We start from the raw sequence: 23,510 nt of genomic DNA on the forward strand, positions 1-23,510 counted from the left end.
CACTGCATCTGTCGTACTCTTTTTTGGCATGAAGCCATACTGCTGCTCACAAACGTTTACTTCTGCTCTTAGTCTAGCTACTACTCTTTCCCATAGTTTCATTGTATGGCTCATCAACTTTATTCCTCTGTAGTTAGTACAACTCTGGACATCTCCCTTGTTCTTAAAAAATGGGCACGAGTACACTTCCTTTCCATTATTCAGGCATCTGTTCACCATCTAATATCTTGTTGAATAACCCAGTCATGAACACCACCACCACCTCTCCAGTCTCCTGTGAGACTGTGAGACGAATAAAGGCAAATCCAATCCAATCCAAGACACTACCATACCTCGATTGGTAAATCATCAAGCCCGAGTGCCTTTCCCCCTTCATCCTCTTCAGCGCCCTCCTCACTTTATCCTTGCTAATGTTTGCTACGTCTTGGTCCACAACAGTCATGTCTTCTACTCTTTGGTCCTTCTCATTTTCTTCATTCATCAATTCTTCAAAGTACTCTTTCCATCTTGCCATCACACTACTGGCACCTGTTAATACATTGTCATCTCTATCCTTAATCACCCGAACCTGCTGCAGGTCGTTACCAGCTTTGTCTCTCTGTCTCGCCAGCCTGTAAAGATCAGTCTCACCTTCCTTGCTGTCCAGCCGAGCATAGAAGTCATCATAGGCCTCTTGTTTGGCCTTTGCTACCTTTAGTTCAACTCCTGCACCTCCCCATTCCACCACCAAGTCTCCTTATCTACCTTTCTTCCACTCGATACACCAAGACCCGTGTCTCTGATTATGTTCGCTGTAGTTTGCCAGTCATCTGGAAGGACTTCTTGCCCACCCAGTGCTTGTCTTACCTCCTTCCTAAATGTCATGCAACACTCCTTTTTCAACTACCACCATTTTGTCCTCACTTCAGCCTTTGGTTTCTTCATCTTCCTGACGGCCAGCGTCATCCGACACACCACCGACCTATGGCTACACTCTCAGCAACCACTACTTTGCAGTCACTGATTTCCTTTAGATGGCGCCGTTGACACAAAATGTAGTCTACCTCTGTCCTTCTTCCTCCTCTTTTATAGTTCACCCTATTTTCCGGTCTCTTCTGAAAGAAAGTATTCACAATAGCCATTTCCATTCTCTTAGCAAAGTCAACCACCATCTGTCCTTCAGCATTCCTCATCTGGAGTCCAAACCAGCCCATCACCTCCTCATCATCTTTGTTTCCTGCCCCAACATGGCCATTGAAGTCTCAACCAATGACAACCCTCTCACTTCTCGGGATGTTCTGTATGACTTCATCAAAGTCCAACCAAAATTGCTCCTTCTCCGCCAGCTCACATCCTACTTGTGGGGCATACCCACAAAACACATTGAACATCACGACTTCAATTTCTAGCTTCAGACTCATCATTCTATCTGATACTCTTTTTACTTCTAAGACATTCCTAACAAACTCCTCTTTTTAGATAACCCCATCTCCATTTCTCTTTCTGTCTTCACCATGATAGAACAACTTAAACCCTGACCCTAAGCTTCTAGCCTTGCTCCCTTTCCACCTAGTCTCCTGGACACACAGTATGTCTACCTTCCTTCTCTGCATCATGTCAACCAGCTCTCTACCTTTACCTGTCATTGTTCCTACATTCAAAGTTCCTACTCTTAGTTCTATACGCTTGGCGTTCCATTTCTCTATAATAATCATAATCATAATAATAATAATAATAATACATTTAATTTCAAGCGCCTTTCAAAACACCCAAGGGCACTTTACAATAAAAACAATAAAACAAAGCACATAACAATAAAACCATAAGTAAAATGATACATAATAAAATAGCAGATTGAACTAGACATTGAAAGCAATTTTAAACAAATGGGTTTTGAGGTGGGACTTGAAAATAGGGAGGGAGTCAATATTACGCATGTTGGGACGCATGAGTTTGGGAGCAGAGCGGCTGAACGCTCGGCATCCCATCATGGTGAGACGGGCAGAGGGCACATAGAGGTGAAGGGAGGATGAGGATCCGAGAGGGAACAGAGATTTGAAGCAGGTCAGAAAGATAGGGAGGGGCAAGTTTATGGATGGCTTTGAATGTGAACAGAAGTAGTTTGAATTTGATTCGATGTTTAACAGGTAGCCAGTGGAGTTGCTGGAGGACAGGGGTGATGTGGTGAAAGGAGGGGGTTCTAGTGATGATCCGGGCTGAAGAAGTTTGGACGAGTTGGAGTTTATGGAGAAATTTCTGATTGATCAGAATCAGAATCAGAATACCTTTATTCGTCCCGCAATGGGGAAATTTGCAGTCCACAGCAGCAATTGAAGAGGGATGGGGTTGGGGTGGGAGTGAAAGGATAGAAAACAAGATATTCTAAGCATAACAAAATAAAAATGTCAACTGTATACTGTGCAAATGTAGATGTGCAAAAACCGTTCTATAAACAAGACTGTACATAGTGCAGAATCAAGAAATGCATTTAGATATATTGCAACAACTCATATTTACAAGTGTCCAGTTTTTTTTTGGTTTTTTTTTTCACATGTGATCATTGGGAATTGTGAAGCCTGACAGCAGTCGGTAGGAACGAGCGGCGGTACCTCTCCTTCTTGCAGCGCGGGTGTAATAGTCTCTGGCTAAAGGAGCTACCCAGAGCTGTCAGGATGGGCAGGAGGGGGTGGGAGGGGCTGTCCGTCATTGCTTTTAGTTTAGCTAGCGTCCGTCTGATGCCCACCAAAGAGAATACCGAAGAGATACCGAAGAGAAGTGAGTTACAATAATCGATGTGGGAGGTGACGAGACTGTGGATAAGGATAGCAGCGGAGTGAGGGGTGAGCGAGGGACGGAGATGGTTAATATTACGGAGGTGGAAATAAGCAGACCGAGTGATGTTATTTATGTGGGAGTGAAATGATAGTGAGCTATCGAGGATGACACCCAGGCTCTTGACCTGAGGGGAGGGCGAAACGGTTGAACTGTCAATGGTGAGAGAGAAACTGATAGTTTTGTGGAGGGTGGATTTGGTACCGACAAGGAGAAGTTCAGTTTTTTCACTGTTAAGCTTGAGAAAGTTATGGGAAAGCCAGGATTTAATTTCTGAGAGGCAAAGTGAGAGGGATGAAGGTGGAAGAGAGGCGTCGGGTTTGCTGGAGAGGTAGAGTTGGGTGTCATCCGCGAAGCAGTGAAAGTGAAGGCCACACCCTTGAGGCACACCAGGGGACACAGGAGAGGACCTTGAGGTGAACGAGTTGATTTGGATAAATTGTGAGTGATCAGAGAGATAGGAATGAAACCAGCGAAGTGGGGTGTGGGTGATGCCTAGGGTGGAAAGTCTGTCGAGCAGGATAGGGTGGGAAATGGTGTCAAAACTACCGATTCATGCGCACCAAATCCAGCAGACATTTAAACAGCTTCTTCCCCCAAGCCATTAACTCTTTGAACTCTTTGAACTCTTTCAACAGTAGCCAAAATGGAACTGTATAGTGCCACTTAGCAGTTTTTTTTTACAACGATACTAGTGCAGCGTGTTCTACCGGAAACAAATTCCTTGTGTGTTCTACATACTTGGCAATAAAGATGATTCTGATTCTGAAAAGCTGAGGTCAGGTCGAGAAGGATGAGGATGGAGAGTGAACGGGCATCGGCTGCCACAAAAAGATCATTCGTGATTTTTATGAGATCTGATTCAGTACTGTGGCGGGGGCGGAAACCAGACTGTAAGTGTTCGTAGAGGTTATTGTGAGTGAGGTGAGAGTAAAGCTGGGACACAACTGTCTTTTCAAGTTATTGAAATCGTTTGGATCTGAGCCAGGTTTTTTCGGGATTGGAGTGACAGCTGCGGTTTTGAATGGGATAGGAACAATTCCAGTTGATAATGAGGAGTGAATTATGGTAGAAATAAATGGGAGAAGCGAGGGTAGGCAGGACTTGATAAGGATAGTATGGAGGGGGTCGAGTTGACAGGAGGAGTTCTTGGATTTTGGTGAAAATGTCTGAGATTATAGAGGGATGGGGGAGTTCAAAAGCGGAAAGTAGTTGGGAAGGAGTAGAAAGGCTGGGAGAGGGGGGGACAGAGGACCCAAGGTCCTGATGGATTTTGTTGATCTTTTCACTAAAAAAACATAAGCAGAGAGTTGTATGTTCCAGATGAATAAAAGTGTGAGGGGAGAGAGATAGGAGGTTGTATGATTTTGTGATAGAGGGAAAAGAGGGCCCGTGAGTTTCCAGGATTAGAGTCAATGAGTCCAGAGTAATATTGCGATTTTGCGCGTGAGATTGAGTCCTTGTAATGGGTGAGGTGAGTTGTGTACATGTCCTTGTGAGTAGTGAGCCCGGTCTTGCTGTAAAGTATTTCCAGTTGGCGAGTTTTTGTCTTGATGGAGCGGAGATAGGCGGTGAACCAGGGGGCAGACCGGGTAAATTGGACAGACCGTGACTTTACAGAAGCAAGGGCGTTGAGGGTGTTCGTGAGGTCCGCGTTGTACCGGGAAACAAGTTCATCAGGGGATGAGTTGTAGTCCGGAGTCAGGGTGGCAATCATCTCAGCGAGGGTGGCAACGGTGATGTCCTTGATGTTGCGACATGTGATGACACAGGGTGGTTTGGGGAGAGAGAGGGTGATGAAAACATTGACAAACATTGAATGAAACCAGGAAATGGTCTGTTATAGGAAGTTCATTAGCCGTGGAATTCTTTGGGATAAGGCCAGAATTCCCTTTGTTGATGGCGCCCCCTGTGTGGCTGCCTCCACAGCAGCTCCTTCCTTTTCTTGTCTACCTTTTCATTTATTTACTTTTCCGTTTTTGCTTTGTCTAATTTCGTTCCCTAAACCTACGGAGAGGAGATGGGCATCTTCTCTTTTGCTCATCGCCGTTATTTTTTACTTTTTCACCGCTCCTGTTAACGGGGAAACCACTCGCACTCGGAATCCCATTGTTTACAGTCGAGACCAGCTACTAGCATGGCGGGCTAATAGCGGACTAGCGGCCGCCGCACCGGACATCCCCGACGAACTGAAGAGGAGGAAACGAGGATGTCGGGCCGGGAAAGATCGCCGCAAAAGAACGAGGAAATATCGACACGTTCTCCCGTCCGTCATCATGGGGAATGTGAGATCGCTCCCGAATAAAATGGACGAACTGGCGGCGCTAACGCGGCACCAGAGGGAGTACCGGGAAGCCAGCTTGCTACTCGTCACGGAGACATGGCTATCGGCAATCACTCCGGACGCCAACGCAGAGTTGGAGCGGACAGAAATGAAGGCAGCGGTAAGTAGAAAGGAGGGGGAATTGCTGTATTTGTGAACGACAAATGGTGCAACCCTGGGCACATCACGGTCAAGGAAAAACTCGACATCGAGCTGCTAGCCGTTAGCCTCCGGCCGCATTACCTGCCGCGGGAATTCTCACACGTCATAGCCGTGACGGCGTACATTCCCCCTACGGCAGACCTGGGCAAATTACGGCCCGCGGGCCACATCCGGCCCTTTGTACGTCCCTGTCCGGCCCGCGTGAGGCCAATCATAAACGCCATAAATTAAACAAAAAAATGATGTAACTTTTATTTTGAAAAGCGTTAGGTCATTACGTATGCACGACGTAGACTCTATGTATTATGTGTATATACGCAAGAGTCTTACGTGTATACACGGAAGTGAGTGAAGGCGATCCTGTTCGCCAGGTTACCCTCAAGGCTCAAGATGTCGGCACACCCCAAGAAAAGAAAAGTTGATAACGAATGCCGTATTCTCAACAAGACATGGACTGTCAAATATTTCTTTACAGAAATTAAAGGTAAAGCAGTGTGCTTAGTCTGTGGTACACAGGTTGCTGTGTTTAAAGAATATAATTTGAATCGCCACTACACGACCAAGCATGAAGATAAATACAGAAATCTGTCTGGTGAAGAGCGTGCTAGGGTTTCAAGGATTTCAAGATTTCAAAACTCTTGATAGTGAAATGCACATGGTTTCTTCTCCCTTCAACTGCAGTGTGGATGATGCACCAAGTGAAGTTCAGATGGAACTCATTGATCTGCAGTCTAACACACTTCTGGCAGATCACTTCAAGTCAGTCTCATTGCTGGACTTTTACTCCGCCCTCAAAGAGGAGAATTTTCCACACCTGAGGAGGCATGCTCAGAGGATCCTAGTCCTCTTTGGATCTACCTATCAATGTGAACAGACATTCTCAGTTATGAAGTTCAACAAATCCAAACACAGATCCTCTATGACTGATGACCACCTCTCAGCTGTCCTTCGGATAGCCACTTCAGACAATCCGCCAGATTTCAATGCCCTTGTTCAAGCCCAGAACAGACTGGATTATTCTCACTGAAGAGGCAACATGAGGTGGAAAACATTACAAGTTATTGTTTGTGGAGATTAACAAGTTAAAAATAAATTGCACTGGTTCAATAATTGTTTTTCTTATTTAACCAATACACCACAATTTCACATAACCTAATATAAATATTTACAGAGTGCTTTATTCGTCTGATTATCAGTACCAGCTATTCAAAATATTTAATTTGAGAATTTACAATGAAAGAGAGTTGGTGGCCCTCTGACACAATTCAGGTTTCTCATGCGGCCCCTGATAAAAATTAATTGCCCACCCCTGCCCTACGGCAAATGGCGGCGCTGCCTCCGATGCCCTCATGACTGTTGTAATCAAGCTACAAACCCAGTCCCCCAACGCCTTGTTCATCATCTCAGGGGATTTCAATCATGTTTCCCTGGAATCCAACCTCCCAACATTCACACAGTATGTAACTTGTGACACCAGAGACAATAACATATTGGACCTATTTTATTCAAACGCCAAGGATGCATACAAACTGTGAAATGTAAATTTCTCCACTGTGAGACTAATAAAGGCAAATCCAATCCAATCCAATCCAAACCCTCCCCCCTCTCGGAAGAGCAGACCACAATATGGTTTATCTCCAGCCTGTGTACAATCCCCTTGTCCAGAGGCAACCAGCTGTGACCCGCACGGTCAGAAGATGGTCCACAGAAGCTGAAGAAGCTCTGCGGGACTGTTTTGAGTCAACCAGGTGGAAGCTCTTCACTGAGATCCATGGGGAGGACATTGATTCACTCACCGACACCATCACAGACTACATAAACTTTTGTGAACAAAACACCGTACCCACCAGGACTGTGCAGTGTTTTTCCAACAACAAACCATGAATTAAGCCCGACATAAAAGCCCTCCTGAAGGAAAAGAAAAGGGCTTTTGTGTCGGGCAACAGAGAGGAACTGAAGGCTGTGCAGATCCAACTGAGGAGGAAGATCAGAGAGGGAAAGAAGGCCTACAGGATGAAAATGGAGGAGCAGCTGCAAGTCAGCAATGTCGCTGGTGTCTGGAAGGGCCTGAAAAAAATCTCAGGCCACAAAAGCCCAGTGACATTGAACGAAAAAGACAAGGACTGGGCAGATGAACTCAACCGCTTTTTCAATCGGTTTGACAAGACGCCTGTCGCCCCCGGCCCACCGTCAACTTCACGTGTAGCTGCTCCTGCACCAACTCTCACTGTGGCGTTACCCTCCCTGCCCCTTCTCACGACCAGCTTCCCGCAACCAACAACTGCCCTCCCAACCGTTGCCACACCCTCAGCCGCCACTCTGCCTCCCGTTTCCTACCTGTCTGTCACAACTGCACAGGTGAGGAACCAACTGAGGAGGATGGAAGTGAGGAAGGCAGCAGGTCCGGATGATATCAGTTCCCGACTCCTTAAGACCTGCTCCGAGTCATTGTCCAGCACTTGTTCAACCTGAGCCTGAAGCTGAGCAGAGTTCCACAGCTGTGGAAAACGTCATGCCTGGTCCCAGTGCCCAAGATTGCCAACCCAAAGGAGCTCAACAGCTACAGACCGGTGGTGCTGATGTCTCACCTGATGAAGAGCGACTCGTCCTCGCCCACCTGCGACCGCTGGCAAGCTCATCGCTGGACCCGCGACAGTTTGCCTACCAGCCCAGCATCTGTGTGGAGGATGCCATCACCTACCTCCTCCATACGGCGTTGCTGCACCTGGAGAATACTGGGAGCACGGTGAGGATCACGTTCTTCGATTTCTCTAGTGCCTTCAACACCATCCAGCCAAATCTACTGGGGGACAAGCTGCATGCCGGAGTCGACCAGCACCTCACATCCTGGATTACAGATTACCTCACAAACAGGCCACAGTACGTGAGGGTAAAGAACTGTGCGTCGGACAGGCTTCTCCGCAGCACCGGAGCGCCGCAGGGGACAGTCCTGGCTCCATTCCTGTTCACCCTCTACACCTCGGACTTCAACTACAACACCCCAACCTGCCACCTTCAGAAGTTCTCTGACGACTCAGCTATTGTCGGCCTCATTACAGACGATAGAAGTACAGGGGACTGACAAAGGACTTTGTGGACTGGTGCCAGCAGAATCACCTCCAGATCAACACTGGGAAAACCAAGGAGCTGGTGGTGGACTTTTGCAGGAAACAATCCTTACCTGCACCGTTGAACATCCAGGGTTGGGACATTGAGAGGGTGACCTCCTACAAGTACCTGGGTGTTACTCTCAACAATAAACTGGACTGGTCTACAAACACGGATGCCCTAATCAAAAAGGGACAGAGTCGCCTCTTCCTACTCAGGAAACTGAGGTCTTTTGGAGTTCAGGGGTCACTCCTTAAGACTTTCTATGACTCTGTGGTGGCTTCAGCCATCCACTATGGAATTGTCTGCTGGTCAGGCAGCATCACCACCCGGGACAGGAAAAGACTGGAGCGCCTTGTCAAGAGGGCAAGTTCTGTCCTGGGCTGCTCACTGGACTCTTTGGAGGAGGTGGGCAACAGACGGACGCTAGCTAAACTAAAGGCTATGATGGACAGCCCCTCCTACCCCCTCCTGCCCACCCTGACAGCACTGGGTAGGTCCTTTAGCCAGAGACTATTACACCCGCGCTGCAAGAAGGAAAGGTACCGCCGCTCGTTCCTACCGACTGCTGTCAGGCTTTGCAACTCTCAATGATCACATGTGAAAAAAAATGGACACATGTAAATATGGGTTTATGCAATATATCAAAATGCATTTCTTATTCTTGCACTATGTACAGTTTTTTTATGGAACGGTTTTGCACATTTACATTTGCACAGTATACAGTTGACATTCTTATTTTGTTATGCTTAGAATATCTTGTTTTCTATCATTTCACCCCCACCCCGACCCCATCCCTTTTCAATTGCTGCTGTAGACTGCAAATTTCCCCATTGTGGGACGAATAAAGGTTTTCTGATTCTGATTCAGACATGCAAATGAGGTCCAGGGTGTGGCCTTTTATGTGGGTGAGAAAGTCCGAGAATTGATGCAGACCAAAGCTGTCAAGTGAGGAGGTGAATTCTTTAGTGAGGGGAATAATTACAAGTCCCAGAGAATAATTACATTTGGTGACAGGGCGGAGAGGTGTGTGAGGACATCAGAGAATTCTTTTAGAAAGTCACAATGTGGTTTTGGTGCACGGTATACAGTGGCTACGATAGTGGGTGAGGGTCCAGACATTTTACATGCAAGGCATTCGAATGATACGGTTTCCTGGAGTGAAACTTGAAGGATTTTCCAGTTCTTGCGGTAAATTATCACGAGACCACCTCCGCGGCCTGAGAGGCGGCGCTTAGAAATGTAAACAAAGCTGGCGGAGTCGCATCGTTGAGCTCGGAGAAGTCTCCCGCCATTTGCCAGGTCTCATTTATACAAAAAAAGTCAAGCTTACGTTCAATTAGAATGTCCTGGATAAGACACCCCTTGCCCGTAAGCGAGCGGACGTTGATGAGGCCGAAGTTGAAGCTGGTGGCGTCCCCACTACGAGGCGCATTAGCCGACCTAGCCAGGCCTAACATACGGTGATCGACAGAGCGGCTGCTCCTTATGTGCGGCTGGCGGACAGATGACCACAGGGAGGTGATATCCTTGAAGCCATCGAGGTGAAAGCCTCGACGTGATCCGCGGTGGATATACCTCCGGGAAGGGCGACGTACGATTTCCGGGAACCGGAGAATCGCCAGTGGCACGCTCGTCAATCGGGAGCGGAACTTCAGCAGCTCCGCCGCCGAGTACTGTAGCCGTCCAACAGGTCGATGGAGAAGCGACATGATATTCACCAGCAACACTGAGAGAGAGGCAGCGGCCAGGTTAGCCCTCGACAGCGGGAACAGGTGGGTGGAGAAGATAATGCGGCTTCGTCTGTGATCCGGATAAGTGACCGGAATCATGAGATGAATCGATAGCCAACGTTCGTTTGGTGACTGTCTGGTATTCACAGAGGTTCGTAAAAAAGCTAAAAAGAGATTAAAAAAGGCTAAAAGAAGTTAAAAACATTTAGCGGGAAAGCAGCGGCAGCATAAGCGCGCCAGCGTATGCTCGACCCGGAAGCGGAAGTTGAGTTAAACACAAGGTCCCAAGGTCTCTCTTTTCCTCCGGGCACACCTTCCTCCTCTCCTTCTTTGACCAATAGTCGTCCATTTTCCACTGGCACTCTGAAGGTCAACAGTACCAATGGCGGCCGTTGTTAAACCGGGCCTCGACCTATCCGGTATGGGATTCAGAGGTTTGATTTGCATATTTGTTTTGGCAAACATTTTTACGTCGGATGCCCTTCCTGACTCAACCCTCTGAGTTTATCCAGGCTTGGGACCGGCACAATAAGACACTGGCTTGTGACCCCTTGTGGCTACATTTTCTCCCTTGTGGCTACATTTGCCCCCTTGTGGCTACATTTTTAGTAGATGTTATCAATATCCCTAATAAAAAAACGGTCATTCTTATTAACCCATGGGTGTCCGAATGTTTTGTTCAAAGGTAAACACGAGGGACATTATAATGTTATTCATTCATTAATTTTACGATCCACTTTATCATCACAAAGGTCGCAGCTGTCTTCGGCCAGTAGGCGGGGGAGACCCTGAACTGGTTGCTAGCCAATTGTAGGGCACAAAGAGATGAAAAACCATCCGTGCTCACACTCAAACCTAGGGATTTGGAATGTTCAATCAGTAGGCCATGCATATTTTTGGAATGTGGGTGGAAATCGGAGTACGTAGAAAAAACGCACAGAAAATTAGGGAGAACATGTAAACCCCATACAGGAAGGGGGCAGACAGTATCGAACCCACACCCTCTGCAATGTGAAGGCAATGTGCTAACAACTGGATCACAGGGCCACTCCCACTTAAATATTATTCACCTTTAACTTATTAATCAATCATGAAGGTATGTATTTTATATTAATTTGCTAAAGTGCTAGACAACTGTCTTCTGTTAATGGTTATAAGGTGAATGAATAGTTTCCCCACAATCACAGTAAGACGAGATCCACCACTGCACTAAATATGTCCATCTTCAGGTTGACAGAAAAAAAGTGTCAGATGTTGACCTTTTTAAAACTTTTACTTGAGAATCAATGATGTGACATGTTCATGAATCGGCACAACACATTAAGCAGTGTTTGAAATAGCGTCTGCCCAGTGGCCCGGGGCGTACAACTTTTACGTCGGGCAGACAACTTTCAAAACGTCTCGGCACAACTTTCAAAACGTCTCGGCACCATCACTGAAAACTATACCTGAGAGTTTTGAAAGCCATAGCCTTGAGCAGACAACAGAATGCAATCGTTGCATTGTACACCTTGGCGACAAACGACGACTGGAGCAAAGTCTTCAGCAAGGTATATTTGCCATAAATTAGGCAAGGGAGAATTTGTAGTTGGTACTTCCTTAATTATAAAAAACCGTGTAAATTTCGCAACAATGTTTATATTTTTTTTGGCCATTAGACGTATTTGTGTTTTAAGTTGTGAAAAATCAGGGAGGCATCTTTATGGCCTGGCTGGCAACTTTTCAGACTTGTCTGCCCGGGTGTCCACTAACTTTTTGTCATGAGTTTCAGACACTGCATTTAGTGGTAGACACTATTTTTGCTTACAGGGTTGAATAATTGTTATTCACAAATCTTTTGAAGTGTGGTATTAGTTTAGTGTTTAATAACTACGAAGAATAATTTATTTATCAACCAAATGTATTAACATTAAAGACATCTATTTTTCAACACCCTCATTTCTCACTTTGACCATCTCCTGACTTTTATTTTGTTTTATTTTGTCTTGCGTGGCAGTCAAATGTCTATCGTAGTACAAGCCATAGTTTGAGCACACATGCATGAACTGCACGCTAAAGAGCTGATCAAAGCTATAATCTTTCATACTAGGGGCTGTCATTTGTAATGTATTATGCAAACTTGTAAAATCCAATACACTACCCTAAGCAAAACATACTTGGGAAACACAATAACCTTCAAACGAAGTGGAGCTTATGTAAAAGAGGGAAGGTATTCTTGCTACTTGGAAATGCAGAGTCTTCATTACAATAAGATTGCATGTTGCAAATCTGCTCAGTTGAATGTGTTGTGACGATGTTGGATAGAGCAAGGCTCTTCTCCAGAAACACGGCTGATATGGTGAAGAAGTCTTTCATTTGACTCTCAAAGTTGGGCGAGCAGGACAAAACAAAGTTTGCAAATGCTGAATTAAAATGTTTGTGCCAGCAAAGTACAGCAGAGAGCACAAATTACAGCAAATGTATCACCAATGTGACCCATCTCATTCAAATAAAACAGAACCCTCTCTGTCAGTGAGTCGTGCCGATATGTGCATGGGTTTGTGTAACCATGACAACTACAGACCTGTGAGGAAAATGGCTCTTACGTGCAGCAGTACCACCAAATGCAGGGTGTTTGAATCAGTTGACCCGAGTGAATCTTTTTTTGTTGTTTTGAACTCTGTTACGTTGCAGTTTTATAGAATGGATCTGATGCTGATGCCTCTAAGCATTTAGAGGCATCAGCACCACTGTTATTAGAGTCAAACGAATGAGTCACTGATACATGCGCACTCATAAACTACAGTAAAGTCTCGTTATATCGATATTCAAGGGAGTCAAAAAATATCGATATGGGAGATATATCACTGTTTGCATGTACTCCGTGCGTGCATAGCGCACTATCGATATATCCGATATCGATATAACGAGACTTTACTGTAGTTTCAAACGGTTGGGTGTCTAAAGAGTTTGATGGTTCTCTTTAATCGTAAGTTGGTTTGTTGTCAAATGACACGCAGATGTGATGTGTCCCAGAGCTTGAGCGTGGCGTGGAGTCAAGCAGGGCGTTTTGTCACGCCCGGCTCATGCCGGGGGTGCCTGTGCTGGTCTTTGCAAGTCTCTTTGAGAGTCCGAGATGATTCTGAATTCTCTCTGTCCCGCGACGGATACTTTTATACCATTTTCAAGCATGGGACATGCGTCAGGCTGAGACGCACATCCAAGAGATCAAGGGCTTGAAAGACATCAAGGACGCAGTGCACACCGGCGACACCACATGTCCATGTTTGTTCAGTCATTATCCAGTAATACTAAATAAAAGGCATCAATTTGAAATAATAAACAAATTTGAAAAGATGAAATAGGAATAATTACCCACCTAAGAAATCCAGACCCAACACATGTCCACAAACAGAAGTCATCTTATAACGTACTGTTTGGCCTTGGAAGCTGCCAGTGAACTCATGCACAAAGCATGATGCATTGAGCCCCTTTCGGCTTGTACAAGTTCCTGAATCGAGAAAAAGAGAAAGAACAGGTGTTGGTCGATTGATCAAAAATGCATGATTTTGGAATAATGACCATAGATATTTACATGGTGTATTTAAAAACCCTGTTTCAGAAAGGACAGTAAATGAAGTTAAAGGGCAAGGACAGGCATGATTTTATGTAACCTTTTCATAAAGCGTAGGGATCCTATTTGGTCGCAACAATTTACAATTTATGTAACATGGGGGCCCACGGTCAACCTCCCAAAAAAAAGCTATCCGAGGTCACACTACTGGCACCTGTTAATACATTGCCATCTCTATCCTTAATCACCCGAACCTGCTACAGGTCCTTCACTCTCTTTGTCTCTCTGTCTCGCCAGCCTGTAAAGATCAGTCTCACCTTCCTTGCTGTCCAGCCTAGCATACAAGTCATCATAGGCCTCTTGTTACCTTTACTTTTACCGTGCGCTGCATCTTCTTGTACTGCTGTCTACTCTCGTCCGTCCTCTCACTGTCCCACTTCTTCTTTGCTAACCTCTTTCTCTGTATACACTCCTGCACCTCCCCATTCCACCACCAAGTCTCCTTATCTACCTTTCTTCCACTCGATACACCTAGTACTTTCCGACATGTGTCTCTGATTATGTTCGCTGTAGTTTTCCAGTCATCTGGAAGGACCTCTTGCCCACCCAGTGCTTGTCTTACCTCCTTCCTAAATGTCATGCAACACTCTTCCTTTTTCAACTTCCACCATTTTGCCGTCACTTCAGCCTTTTGTTTCTTCATCTTCCTCACTGCCAGCGTCATCCTACACACCACTAACCTATGCTGTCTGGCTACACTCTCACCAACCACTACTTTGCAGTCACTGATTTCCTTTAGATGGCGCCGTTGACACAAAATGTAGTCTACCTGTGTACTTCTGCCTTCACTCTTATAGGTCACCCTATGTTCCTGTCTCTTCTGAAAGAGAGTATTCACAATAGCCATTTCCATTCTTTTAGTAAAGTCAACCACCATCTGTCCTTCAGCATTCCTCATCTGGAGTCCAAACCTGCCCATCACCTCCTCATCATCTTTTCCTGCGCCAACATGTCCATTGAAGTCTCCACCAATTACAACCCTCTCACTTCTTGGGATGTTCTGTATGACTTCATCAAACTCCAAGCAAAATTTCTCCTTCTCCGCCAGCTCACATCCTACTTGTGGGGCATACCCACAAACAACATTGAACATCACGCCTTCAATTTCTAGCTTCAGACTCATCATTCTATCTGATACTCTTTTTACTTCTAAGACATTCCTAACAAACTCCTCTTTTAAGATAACCCCAACTCCATTTCTCTTTCTGTCTTCACCACGATAGAACAACTTAAACCCTGACCCTAAGCTTCTAGCCTTGCTCCCTTTCCACCTCGTCTCCTGGAGACACACCGTATGTCTACCTTCCTTCTCTGCATCATGTCAACCAGCTCTCGACCTTTACCTATCATTGTTCCTACATTCAAAGTTCCTACCTTTCCATTTCTCTCTTTTCCTCCGGGCACACCTCCCTCCTCTCCTTCTTCGACCAACAGTAGTCCATTTTCCACTGGCACCCTGAAGGTCAGCAGTACCAATGGCGGCCGTTGTAAACCCGGGCCTCGACCGATCCGGTATGGAATTCAGAGGTTTGATTCGCATATTTGTTTTGGCAATTTTTTTTACGTCGGATGCCCTTCCTGACACAACCCTCTGTACTTATCCGGGCTTGGGACCGGCACAATAAGACACTGGCTTGTGCCCTCTTGTGGCTACATTAAATCTATGAACTATTTGACACAACCAATTTGTATTAGGTAAACATTTGTTGCCTTTGAACAATGCTATGAAAAAAATATTTGATTGTATGTTCAGAATACATAAAATGAACGATTAATTCATGATTATTCATGAGTCAATTGGGTAACCAAGCTATTAATTGCAATTAACAACTTTGAAAGTGTGTTGTATGACATGTGCATTCATTTTAAATTGCATTGAAACAGTCTTGTCTGCATTAAAACAGTCTAAAAATGGTTATATTTGCTGATACCAGGAGACAACCTGAGTGCAACTGGCGGGTATCTGGTTGTTGATTGCCACGACAACAAAAATATAATTTATATATACTTGTTGTTCTGTAAAAGTGTTTAATGTCTATATGTGAAACGTTATATGTGTGTTTTTCTAAAAAATCGTCTTTGATACTTTATAATGTTTGTCATTGTCACTTCCGCTTCCGTGTCAGGTGTTGTAGATAAAAGCGAGTACGGCGAGACAGACGGAACGAAAGTCTCGAGAGAGAGACACAAGGAGAGCGACCGCTAGATAGAGAACGAGTCTCAAGAGAGAGACACAAGCAGAGTAACGAAAGTCTCGAGAGGGAGACACAAGCAGAGTAACGAAAGTCTTGAGAGAGAGACAAGCAGAGCAACGAAAGTTTCAAGTATACGTCGTTTATCTACTTTCGGTTAATAAGGTGCACACGGTACGTTATTAATTTCCTTATTGACTGAATGTTTTGTCGAACTTATTGTAATGTTGTTGTTTCAATGTTCTTTATGATACACTGAGATACAAACATGCACACACAGCCAAATAAATGAGTGACTAGGCCAGGTGTTGGGAACCTATGGCTCGCAAGCCATAAATGGCTCTTTTGATGATTGCATCTGTCTCGCCGATAAAACTAAATACAACAAAATCTCACTTTTTCACTGTTCATTTCCTGTTTGGGCTGCAGTTGGCGGAAGCGCAATTTTGATTGGATGATACTGACCTTAGATGGCCGTTGATGTTCAATGAGCAATTTTTATTGGAATGGAGCCGTTGATGTTGAAACAGGTAAACACCCCTTTTTAATCGATGAGAAGGTTTCTTCAGCCGTCATCTGTACTTTTTGAAGGTGTTGGACGTTTCGTCTCCTATCCAAGAGGCTTCGTCAGCGAACTGAAGTCTGACTGGTCATATCGGCCCTATTTATATATCCCTAATGTCCGGACATGGCGGCGCCGGACACAGCTATGATAGGTCCCTACTCTCAGGTTGGGGGGAGCAGAGGACCGCTGACTGTTCCTACATTCCTGACTAACGACTGGCCTATTTGCCCCACTCCCACCGGTATCACCTCATCAGCATTACGAATGTTGCCTAACCTGTTTTGCTTAAGCAGGCTAATGTATGAACGATCCAAATTGGCGCCAACATGTCCATTGAAGTCTCCACCAATTACAACCCTCTCACTTCTTGGGATGTTCTGTATGACTTCATCAAACTCCAAGCAAAATTTCTCCTTCTCCGCCAGCTCACATCCTACTTGTGGGGCATACCCACAAACAACATTGAACATCACGCCTTCAATTTCTAGCTTCAGACTCATCATTCTATCTGATACTCTTTTTACTTCTAAGACATTCCTAACAAACTCCTCTTTTAAGATAACCCCAACTCCATTTCTCTTTCTGTCTTCACCACGATAGAACAACTTAAACCCTGACCCTAAGCTTCTAGCCTTGCTCCCTTTCCACCTCGTCTCCTGGAGACACACCGTATGTCTACCTTCCTTCTCTGCATCATGTCAACCAGCTCTCGACCTTTACCTATCATTGTTCCTACATTCAAAGTTCCTACCTTTCCATTTCTCTCTTTTCCTCCGGGCACACCTCCCTCCTCTCCTTCTTCGACCAACAGTAGTCCATTTTCCACTGGCACCCTGAAGGTCAGCAGTACCAATGGCGGCCGTTGTAAACCCGGGCCTCGACCGATCCGGTATGGAATTCAGAGGTTTGATTCGCATATTTGTTTTGGCAATTTTTTTTACGTCGGATGCCCTTCCTGACACAACCCTCTGTACTTATCCGGGCTTGGGACCGGCACAATAAGACACTGGCTTGTGCCCTCTTGTGGCTACATTAAATCTATGAACTATTTGACACAACCAATTTGTATTAGGTAAACATTTGTTGCCTTTGAACAATGCTATGAAAAAAATATTTGATTGTATGTTCAGAATACATAAAATGAACGATTAATTCATGATTATTCATGAGTCAATTGGGTAACCAAGCTATTAATTGCAATTAACAACTTTGAAAGTGTGTTGTATGACATGTGCATTCATTTTAAATTGCATTGAAACAGTCTTGTCTGCATTAAAACAGTCTAAAAATGGTTATATTTGCTGATACCAGGAGACAACCTGAGTGCAACTGGCGGGTATCTGGTTGTTGATTGCCACGACAACAAAAATATAATTTATATATACTTGTTGTTCTGTAAAAGTGTTTAATGTCTATATGTGAAACGTTATATGTGTGTTTTTCTAAAAAATCGTCTTTGATACTTTATAATGTTTGTCATTGTCACTTCCGCTTCCGTGTCAGGTGTTGTAGATAAAAGCGAGTACGGCGAGACAGACGGAACGAAAGTCTCGAGAGAGAGACACAAGGAGAGCGACCGCTAGATAGAGAACGAGTCTCAAGAGAGAGACACAAGCAGAGTAACGAAAGTCTCGAGAGGGAGACACAAGCAGAGTAACGAAAGTCTTGAGAGAGAGACAAGCAGAGCAACGAAAGTTTCAAGTATACGTCGTTTATCTACTTTCGGTTAATAAGGTGCACACGGTACGTTATTAATTTCCTTATTGACTGAATGTTTTGTCGAACTTATTGTAATGTTGTTGTTTCAATGTTCTTTATGATACACTGAGATACAAACATGCACACACAGCCAAATAAATGAGTGACTAGGCCAGGTGTTGGGAACCTATGGCTCGCAAGCCATAAATGGCTCTTTTGATGATTGCATCTGTCTCGCCGATAAAACTAAATACAACAAAATCTCACTTTTTCACTGTTCATTTCCTGTTTGGGCTGCAGTTGGCGGAAGCGCAATTTTGATTGGATGATACTGACCTTAGATGGCCGTTGATGTTCAATGAGCAATTTTTATTGGAATGGAGCCGTTGATGTTGAAACAGGTAAACACCCCTTTTTAATCGATGAGAAGGTTTCTTCAGCCGTCATCTGTACTTTTTGAAGGTGTTGGACGTTTCGTCTCCTATCCAAGAGGCTTCGTCAGCGAACTGAAGTCTGACTGGTCATATCGGCCCTATTTATATATCCCTAATGTCCGGACATGGCGGCGCCGGACACAGCTATGATAGGTCCCTACTCTCAGGTTGGGGGGAGCAGAGGACCGCTGACTGTTCCTACATTCCTGACTAACGACTGGCCTATTTGCCCCACTCCCACCGGTATCACCTCATCAGCATTACGAATGTTGCCTAACCTGTTTTGCTTAAGCAGGCTAATGTATGAACGATCCAAATTGAACCTCACCCCACCAGACCGTTTTAATTAAGGATTTAGTTGTTTTATGAGAATCACTTCTTTTACCCCCCTTTCAAACCATCTATGTTCTTTCGCTAAGATTTTAACCTCATTGTCGTCAAATGAGTGGCTTCTAGCTTTTAGGTACAAATGTACTGCCGATTGAGGCCCACTAGTATTATCCCTGTGATGTTGATAAAGTTTTTTTGAGAATTTGTTGAGTCTCCCCAATGTACTGCTCTTTACAATTTTCATTCTTACAATGTATTGAATAAACTACATTACTTTGTTTTTCATTTGGTAGCCTATCTTTTGGATGCACAAATTTTTGCCTTAACGTGTTTATCGGTTTGAAATAAGTAGGAATCTTGTGGCTACATTAAATCTATGAACTATTTGACACAACCAATTTGTATTAGGTAAACATTTGTTGCCTTTGAACAATGCTATGAAAAAAATATTTGATTGTATGTTCAGAATACATAAAATGAACGATTAATTCATGATTATTCATGAGTCAATTGGGTAACCAAGCTATTAATTGCAATTAACAACTTTGAAAGTGTGTTGTATGACATGTGCATTCATTTTAAATTGCATTGAAACAGTCTTGTCTGCATTAAAACAGTCTAAAAATGGTTATATTTGCTGATACCAGGAGACAACCTGAGTGCAACTGGCGGGTATCTGGTTGTTGATTGCCACGACAACAAAAATATAATTTATATATACTTGTTGTTCTGTAAAAGTGTTTAATGTCTATATGTGAAACGTTATATGTGTGTTTTTCTAAAAAATCGTCTTTGATACTTTATAATGTTTGTCATTGTCACTTCCGCTTCCGTGTCAGGTGTTGTAGATAAAAGCGAGTACGGCGAGACAGACGGAACGAAAGTCTCGAGAGAGAGACACAAGGAGAGCGACCGCTAGATAGAGAACGAGTCTCAAGAGAGAGACACAAGCAGAGTAACGAAAGTCTCGAGAGGGAGACACAAGCAGAGTAACGAAAGTCTTGAGAGAGAGACAAGCAGAGCAACGAAAGTTTCAAGTATACGTCGTTTATCTACTTTCGGTTAATAAGGTGCACACGGTACGTTATTAATTTCCTTATTGACTGAATGTTTTGTCGAACTTATTGTAATGTTGTTGTTTCAATGTTCTTTATGATACACTGAGATACAAACATGCACACACAGCCAAATAAATGAGTGACTAGGCCAGGTGTTGGGAACCTATGGCTCGCAAGCCATAAATGGCTCTTTTGATGATTGCATCTGTCTCGCCGATAAAACTAAATACAACAAAATCTCACTTTTTCACTGTTCATTTCCTGTTTGGGCTGCAGTTGGCGGAAGCGCAATTTTGATTGGATGATACTGACCTTAGATGGCCGTTGATGTTCAATGAGCAATTTTTATTGGAATGGAGCCGTTGATGTTGAAACAGGTAAACACCCCTTTTTAATCGATGAGAAGGTTTCTTCAGCCGTCATCTGTACTTTTTGAAGGTGTTGGACGTTTCGTCTCCTATCCAAGAGGCTTCGTCAGCGAACTGAAGTCTGACTGGTCATATCGGCCCTATTTATATATCCCTAATGTCCGGACATGGCGGCGCCGGACACAGCTATGATAGGTCCCTACTCTCAGGTTGGGGGGAGCAGAGGACCGCTGACTGTTCCTACATTCCTGACTAACGACTGGCCTATTTGCCCCACTCCCACCGGTATCACCTCATCAGCATTACGAATGTTGCCTAACCTGTTTTGCTTAAGCAGGCTAATGTATGAACGATCCAAATTGAACCTCACCCCACCAGACCGTTTTAATTAAGGATTTAGTTGTTTTATGAGAATCACTTCTTTTACCCCCCTTTCAAACCATCTATGTTCTTTCGCTAAGATTTTAACCTCATTGTCGTCAAATGAGTGGCTTCTAGCTTTTAGGTACAAATGTACTGCCGATTGAGGCCCACTAGTATTATCCCTGTGATGTTGATAAAGTTTTTTTGAGAATTTGTTGAGTCTCCCCAATGTACTGCTCTTTACAATTTTCATTCTTACAATGTATTGAATAAACTACATTACTTTGTTTTTCATTTGGTAGCCTATCTTTTGGATGCACAAATTTTTGCCTTAACGTGTTTATGGAGTCTAAACATATCAAGAGAGCACTCACTAACTGTGGGTACCCTCAGTGGTCATTTAACAAATGTCAGAAAGAAAGAATAGTGAATGAAACCAAAAATTCTGAAGATACAAATAGGAGCGGAGGAGCAGTACCTTAAATTGCAGGAGTTTCTGAAAAACTACAGAGTCCTTTGGCAACACAAAAATTCCTACTTATTTCAAACCGATAAACACCTTAAGGCAAAAATTAGTTCATCCACAAGATAGGCTGCCAAATGAAAAACAAAGTAATGTAGTTTATTCAATACATTGTAAGAATGAAAATTGTAAAGAGCAGTACATGGGGGAGACTAAACAAATTCTCAAAAAAAGAATTTATCAACATCGCAGGGATAATACTAGTGGGCCTCAATCGGCAGTACATATGCACCTAAAAGCTAGCAACCACTCATTTGACGACAGTGAGGTTAAAATCTTAGTGAAAGAACATAGATGGTTTCAAAGGGGAGTAAAAGAAGTGATTGTCATAAAACAGCTAAATCCTTCTTTAAACCGATATGGTGGGGTGAGGTTCAATTTTGATCGTTCGTACAACAGCCTGCTTAGGCAACATAGGATTAGTAATACTGATGAGGTAATACCAGTGGAAGTGGGGCAATCAGGCCAGTCATTAGTCAGAACAATAGGAACAATCAGTGGAGCTGCAGGGAGTAGTTCTCTGCTCCCCCCAACCTGAGCAGGGACCTGTCATAGCAGAGTCCGGCACCGCCATGTCTGGACAGTCGGGATATATATATATATATATATATATATATATATATATATATATATATATATATATATATATATATATATAATAATATATATATAATAACATGGCTCTGTTGGAATGCTACTATTCAAGCAACCCTAGTCAGAGGGGTTACATGCGGAGAATGGGGGCTGAATGGTTACTTCGAAACCCACAGTCACGGTTGACCACGAAACAACTAGTAGCTCAGTGTTCCAATATCCACAAACGGCAATTGCTATCACAAGTTGAGATTGATGAGGTACAACACAAATTCCGAAGGGAAGGGCCCCAGGCTGCCACATCAGAGGAAGAGGTTCAACCAGAGATTGGGAGGCAAGCCCCAATGAATGATGAGATTGGGAAGCCAGCCCCAATGAATGAAATGCTGAGCGAGGCAGCAACTGACCTGAGAGATAAGATCATGGCAAGAATGAAAACTGGGCAACGAAGACACCGATTACAACGGCTATGTGAAGTACCACCTGAAAGTCTCATGGAAACTGTGAATGCAGCACTGAGAACAATCCCGACCGGAACGATCACGGAAACCAATGAGCTGATATACACCTCAGCATCAGTGATCCTAGAGATGCTTGGATACAAGAGCAACCATGAGAGCCACGAGATTCATTAGCCACCATGGAAAAGATGGTTGGAGATTAAGATCAAGGCGGCTCGGAAAGATGTGAGTCAATTGACGCAGATCCAGAGAGGTGTGAATAAAAGGCCAATACCTAAGAGGTACATGCAGATAACCATACCTGAAGCACTCGAAACTGCCAAACAAAGGCTCCAGGCCTTGTCCAGTCGCCTAAAGAGGTACACGAAAGAGAATGAGGCCAGAAGAATAAACAGGCTGTTCGCAACACAACCTGCGAAAGTGTACGCTCAGTGGCAGGGTTCTAACAGCAGAGCAGACCCTCCAAGGCTGGAAACTGAAAGATACTGGAAAGGCATATGGGACAAGGAAGTCGCACATAACAGCAGTGCACAATGGCTGGTGACTCTGAAAGAGGAGCACAGCAACCTCCCTGAACAGAACCCAGTTACCATCACAGCGGCAGATATACAAGGAAGACTCTCAGGTATGAAAAACTGGACGGCACCAGGCCCGGATATGGTCCACACCTACTGGCTAAAGAAACTCACAGCTCTCCACGAGCGCCTAGCAGCACAAATGAACCAGTTGCTGATGGATGGGACTCACCCAGGATGGCTAATCGAAGGGTGAACAATCCTGATAATGAAGGATTCCTCAAAGGGTGCAGTTCCTTCCAACTATCGACCAATAACCTGTCTCTCCACAACATGGAAGCTCATGTCAGGCATCATTGCGGCTAAGATAAGTGGTAGCGGTCCCGAGTGATGGAAACATCAGAAAGAAGGAACATGAGAAAATGAAGAAATACCAAGGGCTCAGAGAGGAGCTGGAGAGAGCCTGGAAGGTCAAGGTGACAGTCGTGCCTGTGGTGGTCGGAGCACTCGGGGCAGTGACCCCCAAACTCGACGAGTGGTTGCAACAGATATCTCGGTCCAGAAAAGCGCAGTGCTGGGAACAGCACGGATACTGCGCAGAACCCTCAAGCTTCCTGGCCTCTGGTAGAGGACCCGAGCTGAAATGGGGGACAGACACC

At 44.4% G+C, this 23,510-nt stretch overlaps 1 protein-coding gene across 3 annotated transcripts in view; it reads right to left on the minus strand.

Annotated features, from left to right (window-relative positions):
* Nucleotides 1–23,510, minus strand: part of top3b (DNA topoisomerase III beta) — a 71,908-nt gene that overhangs the window by 46,430 nt on the left and 1,968 nt on the right. For all 3 annotated transcript variants that reach the window (XM_088995110.1, XM_088995108.1, XM_088995109.1), the window contains exon 2: nucleotides 13,496–13,627. In XM_088995110.1, coding sequence (XP_088851236.1) covers nucleotides 13,496–13,627 — 132 coding nt within the window. The remainder of the gene's footprint in view (nucleotides 1–13,495; nucleotides 13,628–23,510) is intronic.

Source organism: Hippocampus bargibanti, linkage group LG04 (assembly GCF_051943395.1).
Source record: "Hippocampus bargibanti isolate YZ-2025 linkage group LG04, ASM5194339v1, whole genome shotgun sequence".
NCBI lineage: Eukaryota > Metazoa > Chordata > Actinopteri > Syngnathiformes > Syngnathidae > Hippocampus > Hippocampus bargibanti.